Source organism: Rhinolophus sinicus, linkage group LG15 (genome assembly GCF_036562045.2).
Source record: "Rhinolophus sinicus isolate RSC01 linkage group LG15, ASM3656204v1, whole genome shotgun sequence".
NCBI lineage: Eukaryota > Metazoa > Chordata > Mammalia > Chiroptera > Rhinolophidae > Rhinolophus > Rhinolophus sinicus.
In genome coordinates, this window is record NC_133764.1 from 1,961,860 (window position 1) to 1,979,554 (window position 17,695).

At 51.5% G+C, this 17,695-nt stretch overlaps 1 protein-coding gene across 9 annotated transcripts in view; it reads left to right on the forward strand.

Annotated features, from left to right (window-relative positions):
• TNFRSF13B (TNF receptor superfamily member 13B) overlaps nucleotides 1-9,467 on the forward strand; it is a 63,178-nt gene extending 53,711 nt beyond the window's left edge. For all 9 annotated transcript variants that reach the window (XM_074319812.1, XM_074319806.1, XM_074319809.1 and 6 more), the window contains 2 exons: nucleotides 8,516-8,701; nucleotides 9,202-9,467. In XM_074319812.1, the coding sequence (XP_074175913.1) occupies nucleotides 8,516-8,701; nucleotides 9,202-9,461 (446 nt within the window). In that variant the 3' untranslated portion in view covers nucleotides 9,462-9,467. The remainder of the gene's footprint in view (nucleotides 1-8,515; nucleotides 8,702-9,201) is intronic.
• Nucleotides 9,468-17,695: the final 8,228 nt, after the last annotated feature.

Consider the following 17,695-nt stretch of genomic DNA (forward strand, 5'->3'; position numbering starts at 1 on the left):
GGAAACCCCCTAGGCTGGACACCAGGGAGCTCCAGGCTGGGCCAGTGTGGTGGCCACTCTGCAGAGTCAGGGGGACCCCCACCTAAACTGTTGGAGGTTTTGGATGTTGAGACTGATGATGCCACACACTGGCCAAGAGGCTGTGGAAAGGCTTGGGACCCACATGATGAGGCTTTCAGGAGTGAGAGCAGGGCAGTCTCCCAAGCTTGTCTGAAAATGGCTGCGAGAGCGAGGAAGGAACCCAGTCTGGGTGTTATTGTGGTTGGGAGTTGGGTGGGTGAGTGTTCTCACATGTGGGAGGGATTTGCATAGTCGGGCTCTCCCACTGGCACCAAAGGAGGGAACACTTAGGCTTTCTTGCCAGCTTGCCCCGATGTGGGAAGGAGGGAAGCCTCAAACATCAGAATATGGAGTCTGACTGTTTACTCCAGGGAGGCAAACAGGTAGAAGACTCCAGGCCCACGAGATGAGCTCCCTGCCAGGGTCAGGGGCACAGTGGGGAAAGCCTCTGCCTCTCCCTAAGGAGACTGCACAGGGAGGGGCTGCATGGCCGCACCCCACAGCAGGAGGAGTGCCGTGGGCAGGCCGGTAGGCATCCTTGTGGGCAAGGTCGAAGGCCTAAGATGGGACAGCAAGCTCACAGGAGCGGTTGGAGAGGGCCCTGGGAGGGATCAGACAGCAGGTGACAGAGGGACCTGTCTGCCATACTGGGGAGAGTGACGGCTTCTGCAGGCAGGGCCAGCCTGAGCTGTAGGGAGGTTCTCCACGGCCCCCGGGGCACAGATAGTGGCTATGGCAGCAGGGACCCTGCCAGAGGCTGTTTCTGGCAATAACGGAAGCCACCAATGACAAGCACCTGGGATGGAGGCAGAGGGGTGGTACATTGGCACAAAATTGATGGGGTGGAAAGGCCCTCATGTTGGGTCAGCTATGGAGGCATCACACACAGCAGGGTCACCCAGCCCCATTACGCCTTGGCCCCAGGAGCCCATGAACCCCTTCTTGGAAGAGTGTTTTAAAGTGCATTAAACACAGCACATGGTTACAAAGAAACCAATGATGTGGAGAGATTGTCAAAATAGGATCTCAAAATATTAAACCAAATTAAATATTAAATAAATGTTACCCAAACATTGCACAAATGGTGACGCCAGAATGATTCTGCATGCCTCTCTATCAGTGCATTAAATAGCAAGGTGGATGGTGGGCTGGGTGGCGGCAGTGACTCCCGTGAGCACAGACGACACTTGGGGCTGTGTGACATCACTGCACTTAGGTATGGAAATGCCTGTGATTCTGCTCTCGACAAAGCCACCGTCGCTGCTCATATACTGGGGATGGTGGCCTCTGCGTACAGTGGAAGCGAAGGCTAAATTTCAGTGAAAATAAAGATTTGCTTTTCTTACCCAAGTCCACGGAGCCCCCACACTCTGTCCATGGCGCCCTGGAGTCCCAGTTTATGAGCTCTGGGGGTGTTGCAAGCCATCCTCGCCAGCCTGCCTGCACCTGGACTCCAGCGCCTCCTCCCCGGGGGACCTGGAAGTTTCCGGCCCACTCGTGCCTAACCATCCCCACAGGGCTCTCACGGGGCCCCAATCACGCTGGGTTCTGAGACATAGGACTGCACCTGGCATTTATGGGACGGTGGCTTCTGTGGCTGGGAAGAGCGGAACGAGACTGTCAGCTTCCCGCCACTGCTGTAATACGCCACAAACTGGGGGACTTGAAACAGCACTAACATATCTCGCGGTTTTAGAGGCCGGAAGTCTGCTCTCAGGGTATCAGCAGAGCTGTGCTCCCACTGAAGCTCCAGGGGAGGGTTCTTCCTGCCTCTTCCAGCTCCTGGGGGCTCCCGGAGTTCCTTGGCCTGTGGTCGCACCCCTCCAGTCTCTGCTGCTCTTCACAGGGCTTCTCCTGTGTCTGCATCTGTCTTCTTTCCCTCTCTTCTAAGGACAGTTGTCATTGAAATTAGGGCCCACCCTAATCCAGGATGAGTTCATCTCCACACCATTAACTTAATTACACCCACAAAGGCTCTTTTTTTCAAAAAAGGCTGTATTTGCAGGTTACGAGGGGACATATCTTTGGGGCAGGGGGGCACCATTCAGCCCTTTACACGGGGTAAGGAGGAGGGAACCCAAGAGCTCTGAGTTGGGTCCCTCTATGGTGATGCCAACCTTGGGGACACGTGGGACCACCACATGGATGGGAGCTCAGGGGAGCATCTCACCCAGAGAACCTGGGTTTCATTGGCCTAGAAGATGGCAGTTGTGATCACAGGAACGGGAAAGGTTACCCAGGCACCCAGCAGGTATGAGGGGAGAAAGGACTGAGGTGGAAACACTACTTGGGGGAATCTGCATCCAAGGGGTCAGTAGAGTGTCCACAGCGATGCTGGGAAGGAGCAGAGCTTGAAGGGCTGTGTGTTCATGAAGACAAACAAGGAGGAAAGTTCTAGAAGGAGGTGGTCACACGACAGAGAAGGGTGCAAATGTCCACTAGCTCTGGCCATAAGGAGGCCGGGGACCCTATGAAGGGCCACTTTCAGGCATCCCCAGGTAGAGGTGGCCCTTGACCAGAGGAAATGGGCAGGGGCTGCAGGCTCTCCCACCCGTCTCTTACCGTCCTTGAGGCCAGCAAGCCAGGCCTCTTTCTCTCACTTCCCCATTTAGCCTCGTCACCTGTCATCAGTCCCATAACAGACTCAGGTCCATTTTAACTGATTTCCACCAGACAGGAATGTGCAGGGCAAGGCCCGTCAGGCCCCACTTGTCCCCCAAACAGCTCAGGGTGCCCAGCCTGGGCCCAGAGCCCCATGGGAAGATCTCAGATGGTGCGACTGAGGCCAGAGGAGGGCACGTGGAGGAGCCGGGAGCTGGCAGTGTCCCGTGCGGCAGGAGAGCACTGAGGCAGAGTGCCCACACCGAGCAGAGAGGGTGCAAGGCGGTCAGAGCTGGAGGACCAGCTCTCCAGACAGGAAGCACAACGGGCCTTTGAGGAAAAGAAACACAATGTCCAAGGTTAATCGGTTTGCAAGTCGTCTGTGCAGGGTGGGAAACAGCTGCTTTCTTGCCAAGGTCGTGTCCATAAAAGTCAGGGATCAGCACTGCAGGTTGGGATAACGCTGCTTTTGTCCCTGAAGTGCTTGTGGTTTCCTTTCTTCTGGGAGCTGGAGCTGAGCAGGCATCCCTGCTGTTGGCCGTAATTGTTGGATTTTTGCTTATTTATCGCTGGGTGTGCAGTGTTGTCTCTCTTGCCCCCTATCCTCTTAGACCCCCACGTGACTTCAGTGTGCGATGTCACAGTGGAGGCAGCCCCATGCCCCTCTGCCTCCCAGGGCTGAAGCCAAAGTCTCTGGGCCCAGGCCCCCAGTGAGACCGCCTGATAACATATTGGGGGCAGAAGACAGAGGAGAAAGTGCATGAGTGGAGGTGAAGTAAAGGAGGCAACTCTCTGGGGAAAGAAGGCTTTGAGGGGAGGAGAGGCACCGGCCGGAGCTGGAAGACTTGGGGCTGAGGGCACTTCCTTTGTTAACTGGAGAGACAAGCACGTGCAAAGGCTCATGGGACCGAGCCAAGTTCCCATGGGACTGAGCCAAGGCCAGGGAGAGGGCTGAAGCAGCCACAGCTGTGTAGGGGCCATGTCTCCTCCTTCCCTGTCCTGCTGCAGCCCTGAGTGCAGCTCCCAGGAGAGGTGGCACCAGAAAGAATGGGAACTTGGCCTCGATTGGGTGGTGAGTAGAGTGGGGGGTGGGGCATTCTGGAAACAGCCTTCTCCTCCTTTCCTGAACTTACCTCTAAGAACTATGCAGGCAAGTTTCTCTCTCTCTCTCTCTCTCTCTCTCTCACACACACACAGGAGATTGGGGAGGGGTCCTCTATGGGGAAAGGCCCACAGATACCGACATTTGGAGGCCCCCTGATGACCTGATAGTGAGGTTTGCACTCACTGCAGGAACACCCCTCTCAAGTGTGAACATTTGACTGAACAGCACTGTCGTGTGTGGAACTCAAGTCCACCTCCGTGTGGAGGTGGCCCACAAGCCATATGTGGAAATCTGTGTGGGAGGAGAAGAAGAAAGCCTTGCGTGCTGGGAGCCACCCCTGCGGCCTCACCACGCCCCCATGGACAGCTAGCTGAGCTGTGGGGGCCTGGGGATGCCTGGCCATTGGCCAGAAGGTTCCACCTGGGCCTAGCTGCCTCATGCAATTCACAGTATTCCTCCCAGATGTCAAGCACCTGCTGAGAGGTAGGAATATCCTGTGCCATTTTATAGAGAAGAAACTGAGGCCTGAAGAAGTTGAGTAAAATGTCCAAAGCCACATTCAACCCAAGCAGTGTGGCTGCAGGGCCCAGGATTAAAATTCTGCCTCCCTGCCCTGGGTTACACACAGCTGAGGCTGGGATGCCTCTGATTCTTGGCCCAGCCCTGTCCAAGACCACAAAGTCCGCTTTACTCTGCCCCTAAATGCAAGTTATAATGCTGCCCAGCTGGCCAGCCCAAGCCTGAGCTGGGGCAGCAGTAGTCCAGGGCAATTCTATTTTTAGGTGAGACAGGGCTTCGAAAACAGTACAGAAACAAAACAAAATAAAAAAACAGCTTGGAAATAAACTGTCGGCTGGGGCTGGCTCTATTTTTAGGTGAGAGAGGGCTTTGAAAACAGTAAAGAAACAAAACAAAACAAAAACAAAAAAATAGCTGGGAAATAAACTGCCGGCTGGCTCCCAAGCAGTGAGAAGCTGTGCGTGATGCCCCCTGGTGGTGGTGATCGGGAATTGCACCCGCAGTCCAGGTGCTGTCTCCCCAGGACTTAATTTTCAGACAAGGGCAGAGAATGCCTCCTTCCTTTTCTGACAAAACTTGTGACTGTGCTCCTTTGCTCTTGGGGTCAGCAGACTGTGAAGCAAGTGACAAGACCTCTGTCCCGTGGGGGCCTGGTCACAGAGTTGACCCCCCTCCCCTAGGAGAGTCTTGGCACTCATTGCTGCCAGAGCTAGCGAATGGGCCCCTCCAGGGCGTGTAGAAAGAAACATGGGGTCAGCTTTCCTGTTAGTGTTCCCACGACCACTGGGCCTTTGACTTCCTCATCCTCTGATCAGCCGCAACCCGAGCCTTTGCAAGTGTGAACTACCACAGCAGCTTTGAGGTGTTTTTCTGTTTTGAATATGTGATACACAGAGACCATTTCTAAAAGAAGGTATTTTTAAGAAGGTTTTGGAAAAGAGTCTCCATCCCACCTCCAGCCACCCAGTTTCTCTCCCCAGAAGCATGACTACTAGCAGTTTTTTGTCCTTTCACACATGTTCTTATCTAAGGCATATTTGCATTCGTATGTGTTTTATACCAATGGCAGCATTGAAATGCCCACCTCTCCGTTGTTACTCCGTATCTCTAGGGGATGGGTCCATCTTAGGTGCACGGACGTGCCGCACTCATTCTAGTGACCATGCTGTGCACATTCCACTAACGATGGGTGGCTAGGCCATCCCTGGCTTTTGCTGTTGCAAGCAGAGCTCCAACGAAAGCCTGTGTCTGTGAGGGGGTCATGTCCCTGGAATTGAAGTTAGTGAGTCCACAGGAGTCAGGAAGGTGCATTTTCAGTGTTGGTAGATGGGTCCAAATGGCCCTCGAAGGAGGCAATCCCTCACCCCCCACCAAGGAGTGAGGCCCCTGTTTTCCCATGCCTTTGTGAGATACGTGGAAAGTGACATCTTGTAATTTTAATTTGCTTTTCTCTTATTCCAAAGGTTTTGAAATGCATGTTTAGGGGCTGGTCACCAGGCAGAAACTAGTTTCATTTCCCACAGGAAATCTCAAATCACTAGTCTGGGCAGAGGGATGGAGAGAAGCTGGGACAAGCCCTTCACGCCTTCAGGAACAGAGAGTCTCTGCTCTGCTTGTCTACCAGGGCACCTGAAAGCCGCCCAAACTTAGTGGCCTGTGAAAGAATAACAACCATTTTATTGTCTCGCACGGTTCTGTGGGTGACTGGGCTCAGCTGGGTAGGTCTCCTGCTGGTGTTGCTTGCAGCCTCCGTGTAGTTGAAGGCAGACAGTGCTGGGGACACATCGCCTGGTGGCTTGGCTTGGATGGTGAGATGGCAAGCCTCACTGTTTTCCCCTCTAGTCTCAGGGCTGACCCCGCTCCATGGGCCTCTCCACGTGGCCTCTCCATGTGAACTCTCCAGCTGAACTTCTCATTTGGTGGCTCAGGGCTCTCAGGGGAGCAAAAGCAGAGGCTGCCAGGCCTTCTGAGGACATGGGCCAGGACTGGCACAGTGTCACCTCCACCTCATTCTACTGGTTGTGGTGAGGCCCAACCCAGCCTGGATTTGAAGGGCAGGAAATGGGGAAGTGGTTCTTTGGGGCCATCTCTGAACACTCACTGCCACAGTCTAAGAGCTGGTCTGGATGCTAGAAATCATGCTGAAAACATTTGAAATATCCAAATGTTTACTTTAGTCTGTCTCCTTGAATAGACATGACAGTTCATTTGTACTTCGCAACAAGCTGGTAGCTAGGCATCCCGTCTCTGGTGTGAAGACTGCTGGCCTCTCCCTGTTGATCTAGCCAAGGCGATGTTTTCATTTTATTCCAGAGGCAAGTACGAGGTGAAGAGATGGAGAAACCTGGGAGTAGGGAAACGTGGATGTCACTTTGCTCTGCACTATGGGGATCCTCTCACCTCTTAGGGTCTCAGTCTCCAGATCTGTAGCACCAGCATTCCATGTGCTCCCTGGGGGGGGGGGGGGGTGCTTCCCCCTCCCCATGGCCCTCGGAGCTCTGGGCGTGGGGCATGAAGGTCAGCTCTGCAGGCCTGGGGGTGGTGATATCAGCCCACCCAGAGCTCCTGTCCTCCCCATGAAACCTCAGGGTGACACCTGCCAATTCTGTCACTTTATGAAACTCCTGACCCTAGGAAGCTTGTGTAAGGAAGAAGGGCAGTGCCCACCCTCGCTGCCTCTGTGTGGCAGGCCCAGAGCACTGGCCGGGAGTACGTCAGACCAGTTCCCAGGTGCAGCTCTGTGACTGGGAACGTGGGACTTTGACACTTGGCTTTGTCATCTGTAAAATGCAGTGTAAAATGGTGTAGCCCCTGTGGAAAACAGTCTGGCAGTTCCTCAGAAAGTTAAACATAGGGTTAACTTATGACTCAGTAATTCTACTCCTAGGTATATATACATCACACAAGAACTTGTACACAAATGTCCATAGCAGCATTGTTCATAATAGCAAAAGGTGGAAACAACCCAAATGTCCATCGATAGATGGACAAACAAATGGATAAACAAATGAAGTATATTTACAATGAAGTATTATCTGACCGTAAAAAGGAGTGAAGTCCTGACCCATGCTGCATGGATGAGCCTTGAAGACATGCTAAGTAAAAGAAGCCAGACTCCCAAGGTCACCTGTAATCTGATTCCAGTCATATGAAATGTCCAGAATAGGCAAATCCACAGAGACAGAGAGTAGTCATTGCCAAGACCTGGGGCGGGGGGTGGCGAGTGACTGCTAGTGGGTATCCAGGGGATGGAAATGTCTCAAATCAGGTAGTGGTGGTGGCCACACAACCTCATGAAAGTACTAAAAGCCACTGAGTTGTATACTTTAAAATGGTGAATTGATGGCATATGGATTATGTCCATTTTTTAAAGGAGGTGATCAGTCCTTCCTAGGAGCAGGAGAATTAAAGGACACGCTATAGGAAGCGCCTGCACACAGAAAGGGCTCAGTAGGTGGTCCACGGCACGAGTATATTACATACACATGCAAGTGGGTTCCTCTGTTCTTCTACCCCGGGGCCTAAGGGAAAACTCCAGGACCCAGGAAAAGCTTGGAATGGGGAGAAGTTTCCAGGGGAGGGCTTTGGCCCTGGGCTGAGTCTTCCTCTGGCACCCAACCCAGAGGCTCGAGGCCCCGAGATGTACAGTGACTGGGGCCCCATTTCCCAAGGCCCTCCCGGTTTACACCTGCTGTCCCAGACTCATTAGTGGCCACACCTGACTCACTGTCAAAGTGTGTGCTTCCTCAGGAAGGCTTCTCCCTGGGGGAAGGCCCAGGTCAGGACAGACGGACACACCCACCCTGGACTATTGTCCATTCATTTGTCCACCCACCTTTGGCACTGTCCCCTTCTACATCCCCAGAGCAAGCAGAGACAGCAAAGAGGACCAGCTTGAGAAGTGTCCCACTCTGAGGTCCTGGAAAAACTTGCTACCAGCCTCAGATAGCGGGACCTGGTTTCCTCCAGGGTGCAGAGAGCATGCCAGCCAGGCCTCAGGATGAGGAAGGGACCAGCCTCTCCTGGAGTCAGGCCCACAGCACGTGGCAGCTGGGGCTCGGCCCTCTGGGAGGGTGTGGGGACGGCCATGCAGCTTGCTGGGGCCTAAGGAGGGGACACAAAGGCTATAGGGCAGCGGGCTGCTGGACTAAGGGGTGGGAGCACTTCAGAGAAGGGTCCTGGGCAGCGATGGGCCCCTCCTGAACTCAGGGCCTCACTGCTGTCTTATAGCCCCTCCAGGGCTGAAGCTGAGCGCTGATCAGCTGGCCCTGGTCTACAGTACGCTGGGGCTGTGTCTTGGCACCGTCATCTGCTGCTTTCTCCTGGCCGTGGCCTGCTTCCTCAAGAGGAGAGGGGACCAGTTCTCCTGCCAGCTCCCCCCAGGGCCATGTCAGACCCGGGCCAAGTCCTCCAAGGGTGAGCATGAAACGGGGGTCCTCACCCTCCCACTGCTTGTGGGACAAGCCGCCAGCCTTCCCTCTGTCGCCGCACTGCTGCTGCTTCTAAATGAAGAGCTGCTTCCTGGGAGAGGCTGGAGGCAAATCCCTGCAGTCTTTTTCCATGTTGGTGAGACGAGGTTCAAACATAAGAAGAGATGGGGCACCTGAGTAAGGGCAGGTGTAGGGTAACTGGAGTGTGCCGGGCTAAAATCGGAGGCGGTCTCTCCGGGTTTGGGGGGGCACAGGACGAGTGTCAGCCAAGGTGTGACAGCCTGCTCCTGCACAGGTTCCCCCAGGCGGAAGGGGAGCTGGCATGGGCAGCAGGCTGGGTGGAGGAGGGCACGGCAGGGTGCAGAGGTTTACGTCTGCGAGAAGCACCTCATTCTCCCTACAGTCCACAACCCAGCCGGCGGTTCCTGGGTGCAGGGCGGAGGAGGGTCGGGACCAAGGCCAGCGCCCTCTCCCCTTTCCGTGCAGATCACTGGATGGAAGCTGGGAGCGCGGCGGACGTGGCAGACGGGCCGCCGGAGCCAGTGGAGACCTGCAGCTTCTGCTTCCCCGAGTGCAGGGTGCCCACCCAGGAGAGCACGGGCGCGCCGGGGACCCCCGGCCCTGCGTGCGCTGGGAGGTGGGGGTGCCCCGACCCGACAGTAGCCGGACAGCTCTGCGCGGTCCACCCAGACAGCAGCCTTGAGATCGTGTGCGCATCTGCCCAGGAGGGGGGCCCGGCCACATGAAACGGGGGTGGGGGTGGGGGGTGCGGGGGCAGGGAATGGGGGGGGAGAAACCTGGGAGGGGAGAGGTGCCAGGGCAGCAGGCCAGCACTGCCCTTATCCCAGGTCTGGGTCATCATCACCTAAACATCAGAATAAAGTCGTCTGCATTTGCGGGACTCAGTCCCCAAGAGCCCTTCTATGGAAATAAAACCTTCCGTGGTTGTCTGCTCCTTTCTGTCACTGGTTTGGATCACGTGATGATTCTGGATAGTTCCACTGTCACGCTGCCTCCCTCGGCTGAAGGCTCCAACACAGCAGCCGCAGCCCCCTGGTTTCCCAGGACTTACATGCTGACTGTCCAGCAGGCTTGGGAGAGAGCTTGTTGACCTGTGGTGTCAGAAGCAGGGGTCCCCACTGGGACTGCCAAGAGGGAAAGCTAAAGCATGGCCCGTAGAAGTGCGTGCGTGTGGCCACACCTGAACTAGAGCTGGGCTTCCTTACATTTCATCTAGGAAGTAATTCCTCACCATGCCTCCTCAGGGAGGGCACAAAGCACATTGTGTGTGTGTGTGCGTGTGCATGTGGAGTGGGCAGGAGGGGGCAGGCAGGCTGAGCCCAGGGATGTTCTTATTTGCACCCCTTTGGTCCCATCTAGCCACCAACCTGCACTAGCAGTTGCACAGTATTTTTCTTTCCCTTAATTCTCCTTTTCTTCTATTCCTATTTTAACCTCATGCTGAATTTTATGGACTCTGAGTGACAACACTAAGCAATTCAGTTTTAGATGTTACCTATACTGTACATTTTTATTAGCATTGAGATTTATTTTTAAATAGCATTTAAACCTTAAAATGCATGGTTCTTAGAAGCGTTGTTGCAGTAAGGTAAACACATGGTTATGTAAATTAAAATGATTCTTCCCATGCTATCCAATTACCTAGCGCACACCTACAGGCACAGAGGTTCACATACCGTATTTCCCTGAAAATGAGACCAAGTCTTTTACGTGTTTCCCCGAAAATAAGACTGAGTCTTATACCATATTTCCCTGAAAATAAGACCGGGTTGTATATTAATTTTTGCTCCAAAAGACGCATTAGGGCTTCTTTTCAGGGGATGTCTTATTTTTTCATGTAAAACAATCTACATTTATTCAAATACAGTCATGTCATCTTCTTCTGGAACATCGTCATAACGTACTAAATGCATCCATCTGGCTGACAATCTTAACTGGGGCTTATTTTCGGGGAAACACGGTACACACTGGGCGGTACAGACAGGAAGCCTGAGGATGCTCTGACCACAATCCACGGCTGCCAGGCTGTACCTGCTTCCTGGGGCTGCTGTAAGAAAGTACCACGACCTGTGTGGTTTAAACAACAGAATCTTCGCGTCTCACAGTTCTGGAGGTGAGCTATCTGAAACCAAGGTGAGGGCAGGACTAGTTCCCTGAGGGACTGAGGGAAGGACCCGTTCTGACCGTGTCCTCGGCCTGTCTGCTCCCAGTGCCTCTGCGCCCAGCTGATTTTCTATAAGGACACCAGTCATACTGGATGAGGCCCCAGCCTAATGACCTCATTTTAACCTGATCACCTCTGTAAAGACTTTCTAAATAAGGTCACATTCTGAGGTGCTGGGGTTCGGACTTCATGTGAATGTTGGGGGACACAGTTCAGCCCCTAACACAGGCTGTCCCGAACCCACCCCTGCTTCATCTGTCTGCGGGTAAGCTGGATCCCAAGCAAGCCCAAGCAAGACGTGTGTCTGAGCCGCTCACCGTCAGCCTAACAGGCCAATGGGGACGTGTTGGCTGTAGTTTCCCACCGCCATGCCTAGTGCAAGAAGCTTCTGGTCTTACTGCAGGACTGGCACTAAAACCCCGTAACCACAGACAGCAGCTAGGCGCTGACAACATAATAGCACATTTAGGTACTGCCACAGTGCCCCTTGAATGCTAAGGCTTGTCTCAAAGGCGTGCAGTCTTCCATTCCTCTCTAGAGCTCAAATTCTGCTCACTGGACGCCAGGGGCTGAGCTGGGTGTTTCTGGCAGTGTGGGAGGGGTCAGGGGCCGACTCCCCAACTCCAGCTTCCGTCAGATAAAAGTAATCTGGGTTTTTGTCAGTCTTTCAATTGCTCTTTTGTTTATGTTTTTCTGTTTAAAACAGGGATCCCTTGCTAGAAAGACCATCTGAGACTCTAAATACTGTCCACTTCATCTATGCTGTCTGTTGGTTCTCTCTCCTAAATATATTCTGATTTCTGCCACTCACAGCCTCTTGAGGCTGAGCTCCAGTCACGTCTCACTTGGGTGACTGCACCAGCCCCCGGCAGCCTTCCTGTTGCCACCCTGTCCCCTAGCCCAGGGCTCAGCAGGCTGTTCTGAAAAGAACCAGATAGGAAGTGTCTTGGTCTCTGGTGACCACACAGTGCCTGTGGCGATGGCCACACACCTCGAGTCGGCTGTGGCACACCAGCCTTTGATGACAAGTACACAAGCAGGACAACCGTGCTCTGGGCCAAACGGCTTAGGAAAACCGGTGGCAGGCCGAATGTGGACCATGGGCCGTAGCTTGCCAACCCACCCTGCTTCATGGCAACACTGATCTTGTTTTTCTGAGCTTCGTTGAGACAAAATTCACATACAACATTGTGGAAGGTTACGCTGCTGATTGGATACATTTCTGAGGGACATGATCAGCGCCAGGCCAGTAACTACCACCTCCGTCCTCTCACATGATTACCGTCTTTTGTGGTGAGAACATTCAAGATCTTTTCACTTAGCAACTTTCAAGTATATACTACAGTATAAACAGCTATCATCACCATGCTGTACGTTACATCCCCAGAATTTGTTAATCTTCTAACGGAGTTTCTACTCTTTGACCAACAGCTCCCCATTTCCCCCACCCCCACCCCCAGTCCCTGGAACCACCACTGTACTCTTGTTTCTCCTAAAACTTACCTTTTATTTATGCCTCTTTCAAGTTTTTAATGGTTATTTATAATATACATCTTTAATCGCAGTCAACCCTCAAATAACATAACATTTCACAGAGTATAATAAACTTACAATATATTCCCAATTCCCCCCATCTTTTGTGCCACTGTTATACATTTCACTTTTCACATTCTATAAACTCACAATATATTGCTACTATTTTTGCTTCAGAAATTCAATACCTTTTAGAGTGATTTAAAGTAAGAAAAAATAACGTCTTTTATATTTATCTTCATTTCTGGAAATCCTCATTTTTTTTGTGTAGATCCAAGTCTCTGTCTGGTATAATATTGCTTCCACCTGTTTTTGTGGGGTTTTTTTGTTTGTTTGTTTTTAACATCTCTTATAGTGCAAGTCTGCAGGATCTGAATTCCCAGTTTGTATTTGAAAAGTCTTTCATTTTTGAAAGATTTTTTTCTGGGTATAGACTTTGGGGTTGCCAGTTTTTTCCCTTTCAGCATTTTAAATGGCTTGTGTAATTTCTGACAACACATCTGCTATAATTCCTATCTTTGTTCCTCTATAACCTGTGCCTTCAAAATTTTCTCTTTATCTTTTTAGCAGTTTGAATATGTTGTGTCTAGGAGTTTTTATTTTGGTTAGGTTTGTGATTTATCTGTTTGTTTTTAATATTTTATTAGTTTCAGGTGCACAAAACAATGTAATAGACATTTATCATTTATATCCCTCACACAGTGATAACCCCCCTCCCCCCAATCTACTACCCCTCTGACATTGCACACAGCCATTACATTTCCACTGTCTCTATTCCTATTGCTGCACTCCACTTCTTGTAACTATTATATATATATAAAAATTGTAGTTGACATTCATTATTGTTCAGCTTCAGTTTCAGGTGTACAGTGCAGTGATCAGACATCTACATCATCCCTGAGGTGGTCTCCCTAATGAGACAAGTGTCCATCGGATACCCTACAAAATCTTTACATTATTGATTACACTCCCCAAATTGGCTTTCATATCCCCGTGGCCATCTTGTGGTTACCGACTGTGCTTTCTAATTCCCTCACCTTTTCCCTCATCCCCACCCTCCTCCCATCTAGCAACCCTCAGTTTTTCCTCTATGTCTCTGAGACTGCTTCTGATTATTTCATTCATTCTTTTCTTTAGGTTCCATATATAAGTGAGATCATATGGTATTTGTCTTTCTCTGTCTGACTTATTTCACTTGGCATAATGTTCTCTAGTCCATCCATATCATTGCAAATGGTTAAGATTTCCTTCTTCTTTATGGCTGCGTAATACTCCATTGTATAAATGTACCCAGTTTCTTAATCCAGTCGTCTACCGATGGGCATTTTGGTTGTTTCCATGTCTGGGCTATTGTGTATAGTGCTGCAATAAACATTGGGGTGCATAAATTTTTTTGAATTAGTGTTTTGGATTTCTCCAGATAGATACCTAGGAGTGGAATTCCTGGGTCATAAGGTAGTTCCATTTTCAGATTTTTGAGATACCTCCATACTGTTTTCCACAGTGGCTGCACCAATCTGCAATCCCACCAACATGTGTTTTGTGATTTATCTTGCTTGGCATTCTTTGAGATTTCTGGATCTGTAGCTTGATGTTTTTCATTATTAAAAGAATATATTGCAAATATAGGGTGATGGAAGGAGAACTGACTCTGGGTGGTGAACACACAATGTGATATATATAGATGATGTATTACAGAATTGTACACCTGAAATCTATGTAACTTTACTAACCATTGTCACCCCAATAAACTTAATACACACACACACACACACACACACACACACACACACACACACACACACAGGCCATCTCTTCAAACTGTTTGATATTGTCCCGCAGCTCTGATGCCCTGTTATTTTGGGGATTTTCCCCATTCTTTCTTTTCTTTGTGTTTCAGTTTGGGTAAGTTCCATTGACCTTCAAGTTCACTGCTTCTTTCCTCAGTTGTGTTAGTTCACTGATGGGCCTGTGAAAAGGCATTCTTCATCTGTTATCGTGGGTGTTTCCTCTAGCCTCATGGTTTGACTCTTCCTTACAACTTCCCTCTCTCTGCTGAAGTCCCCCATCTATCCATGCAGTGGTCCACATTTTTCATGACAGCCTTCAACATATTAACCTGAAGTATTTAAAATTTCCTGCCTAATAGTTTCACCATGCGAGTCATCTCTGAAGCTGGCTCTGTTAATAGGTCTCTTGGCAGCGGGTTGTTTTACTTGCTCTTTTGAGTGTCTTGACATTTTTTATTGAATGCCAGATCTGAGTAGAGATTGAAGTAGGAAGTATTTATGCCTGGAAGTGGGCACACCTTTTTCCTGCCAGGCTGTGTGAGGGGTGGAGTCAACTGGGTGGTGAGCAGTGCTTGGTTTGGATTTTGTTGCTGTGATCACCTCAGGGTTCAAATTCCTGGAGTGTGGCCATGTTCTTAGGTGGGGGCTGGGTTCCCAATATTCCTGCTACACCTTCAGCTTGCTGACCTAGGTGGGGAGGCTGGCAGCCTCCATCTCAGCCTCGGACAGGCTCTGTGCTCCTGGGCTGCAGGCGGCTTTTGCAGTGGTCCTTTCCCGGGAGTTGGAGCTGGCTCATGGCTCAGGCCCAGGACAGCTTCCTGCCTTCCACTGCACGGAAGGGTTTTCCTTCCTCCCACCTTCACTGCGTTTCCACCTGTATTCTGAGGCCTACAGGTTTTTGCTGCCCTTTCCCCAGTAGCTTGTGGCTTTCGTTAGGGAAACAGTCTGAGTGGGGTTGTGTGTTCCTCTGCCACCATGGCTGCTCCCCTGCCCCAGGCCTGCATCCCTGGGGGAGGCACCCTTTGGTCTCCCACTCTTTGCCTGATATTTGTTGTTTTTATGAGGGTCCAAGGGAAGTCTGTGAAGAACCTGCTATGGTGTCAACCCCCCCTGTCTGCAGTTTCCAGCTCTACGCTCTCATGCTAACCGACACCCGGCCGTTAGCAATTCTGGGAAGCATCTGCGGAACTGCTCTCATCCCCTCGCATGGCCGCTCAGCCACAGGGCCGGGTGCACATCACCTCTCCTCGGAGGCACGTGCCTTCCTGAGACTTCAGGCTCACTGGCTGCCCTGCACCTTCACCACGCGGATGTATTCAGCAGAAGACATGATTCCGTAGACTACCCAGCTTTTTATTTCTAGGGGAGCAGTGGCCTGTCAAGCTTTCTACTCCTAGCTGGCAGTTGGAAGCCAGAGTGATCTTTTCAAAACATTGATCACATCATGTCTTTTCACTGCTTAAAACCTTCTGGTGTGTTCTTGATACAAAATAATCCAACATCTTACAAGGGAAACGACCAGTGTGGGCTAGACTCCACAGTAGGTTGGCGTGAGCACGCTCTGGCGCCCTCTCAGCCTCAAGTTTCAAGGGCAGACACGCTCGCTGTCCCTTACACCTGGAACGCTCCAGCTCTGATAGCTCACGCTGGGTCTGTCCTCATTCAGGTCGAAGGTGTCCGACTGGACAGCCTCCTCTGACCGCCCTGCGTGCGAAGCCTGGCACCGTGGCTGTGCGCTGGGGCTCCCTTGTCCCTTCGACACAGACTTACCACAATCTGATGCATACTTGTCCCCCACCAGGCTCTACCCTATGAGAACAGGACGTGGGTCTCTCACCTCCCGGGGTCCAGCGCCGCACCTGCACGCTATGGGGCTGCCAATATTGCTGAAGGAACGACTCAGGAGCCTGGCTGATCATTCTCAGTCTCTTCTAGTTTTAACATTGTGCAGAAACTTACTTACATTTAGTCCTCCTCTCCTGGCTACTAACACTTGAATCCATTCATGGCTCACTGGCATGACCAGCAGAAGCAGCACAGAGGAAATAGCTTTACATTCATCCATGGCGGGGTTGGAAAGAGACTTTCCAGACCACCCATGTTAACCTCTCTCTCGTCCCATCTAACAGAATAAATGAGTATTGTCTGACCTGCTTAGCCTTAAGGGTGGGTGTGTGCAGCAGCCATAGTGCAGATGGCATGTACGAAGAGACTCAGTTTGGACATGTCCAAGGAACAGGAAATGACATGAGCGGTGGCTCGCGCTTTCCCCAGACACTGGTTGCATGGCACCAAGCGTTCCTTGTGGCCAGATGACTGAGGATGGTCCTACAAGACCGTGGTGAGGAAATCCTGAGTGGAACTTGGAGGCAGACATCTGCTTACCCACCTTGTCTGGAGCGAGATGGGAGCAAACATGCTGAGCTACATCCATTTATGGGGAGTTGCTAACAGCTTGGCTGGATGGTCAGACTTGGAATACGGCTGGAAGATTCAGTGACAATATCTGGATGGGTACAGATCTCTCAAAATGGGCACAGGCTGTATGCCCATGAGAATCCCCCCCGAGGGTGCTCTTAATGACTGGGAGACAAAAGGCATGCCAAGTGGATGGCCTCAGCTTCCTGCCCCAGCCACCAGGCTTGCTCAGTGGAGTCAAGACAGGCTCAACGTCACAGACGTGCCCTGCCCAAGAATCGCCAGGCTGACGACGGGCAGCGTGCCTAACCGGCTAACAAGAGACCAGTAGCACTGACTCCCTGGAATGGCATTTCCTAGGGGGCCCAGGAAGCCACCTGCTTCTGGGCCTCTTCCATCATGGAGGGGTCAATCTGTCTTCACTGGGATAAACCAATATTCTGGCTATGGATTTGCCGACCGTGTCAGCGCCACCATCCACTAGTTCAACATTCCATGTAGTATCGCTTCTGATCAGGGAACCCAACTCGCAGCAAAGGCCATGCAGCACGGGGCTTGTGTCTATGGAACTGTTCTTCCTGTTACCACCCACCACCCGGAAGCAGCTGCGCTTCCTGAAGACTGTTCTGGTGAAGGGCTGGGGCTCTTCTCTCCTGGGATGACTTATGTTTTTAACCAGAGACCGTTAATGGTGCGCACTCCCCCACAGCCAGGACATACTGGTCCGAAGATCAAGGGGTGGGAGTGAGATGGCACTTTGCAGCATTATTACACTTAATAACCCCATTACACATTTTTCTTATTCCTGTTCTGGAAAACTTGGGCTTTGCTGACGTGAAGGTCTTAGACACCAAAGGGGGTGCTTCCCCTGGGGAAGACAACCCTGGTTCCATTTAATTTGAAAAGACTGCTGCACAAAGGGGCCAGGAGGACGAAGGCCGGAACCCCCAAGAAATGCTCTGGCGTCCCTTGGTGTTGCTATGTAAGAGAAGCAAACGAACTTGCACCAGTGGCATCCAGAAAAGGCCACTTCAGAAATGAAGGTTTGGCTCAA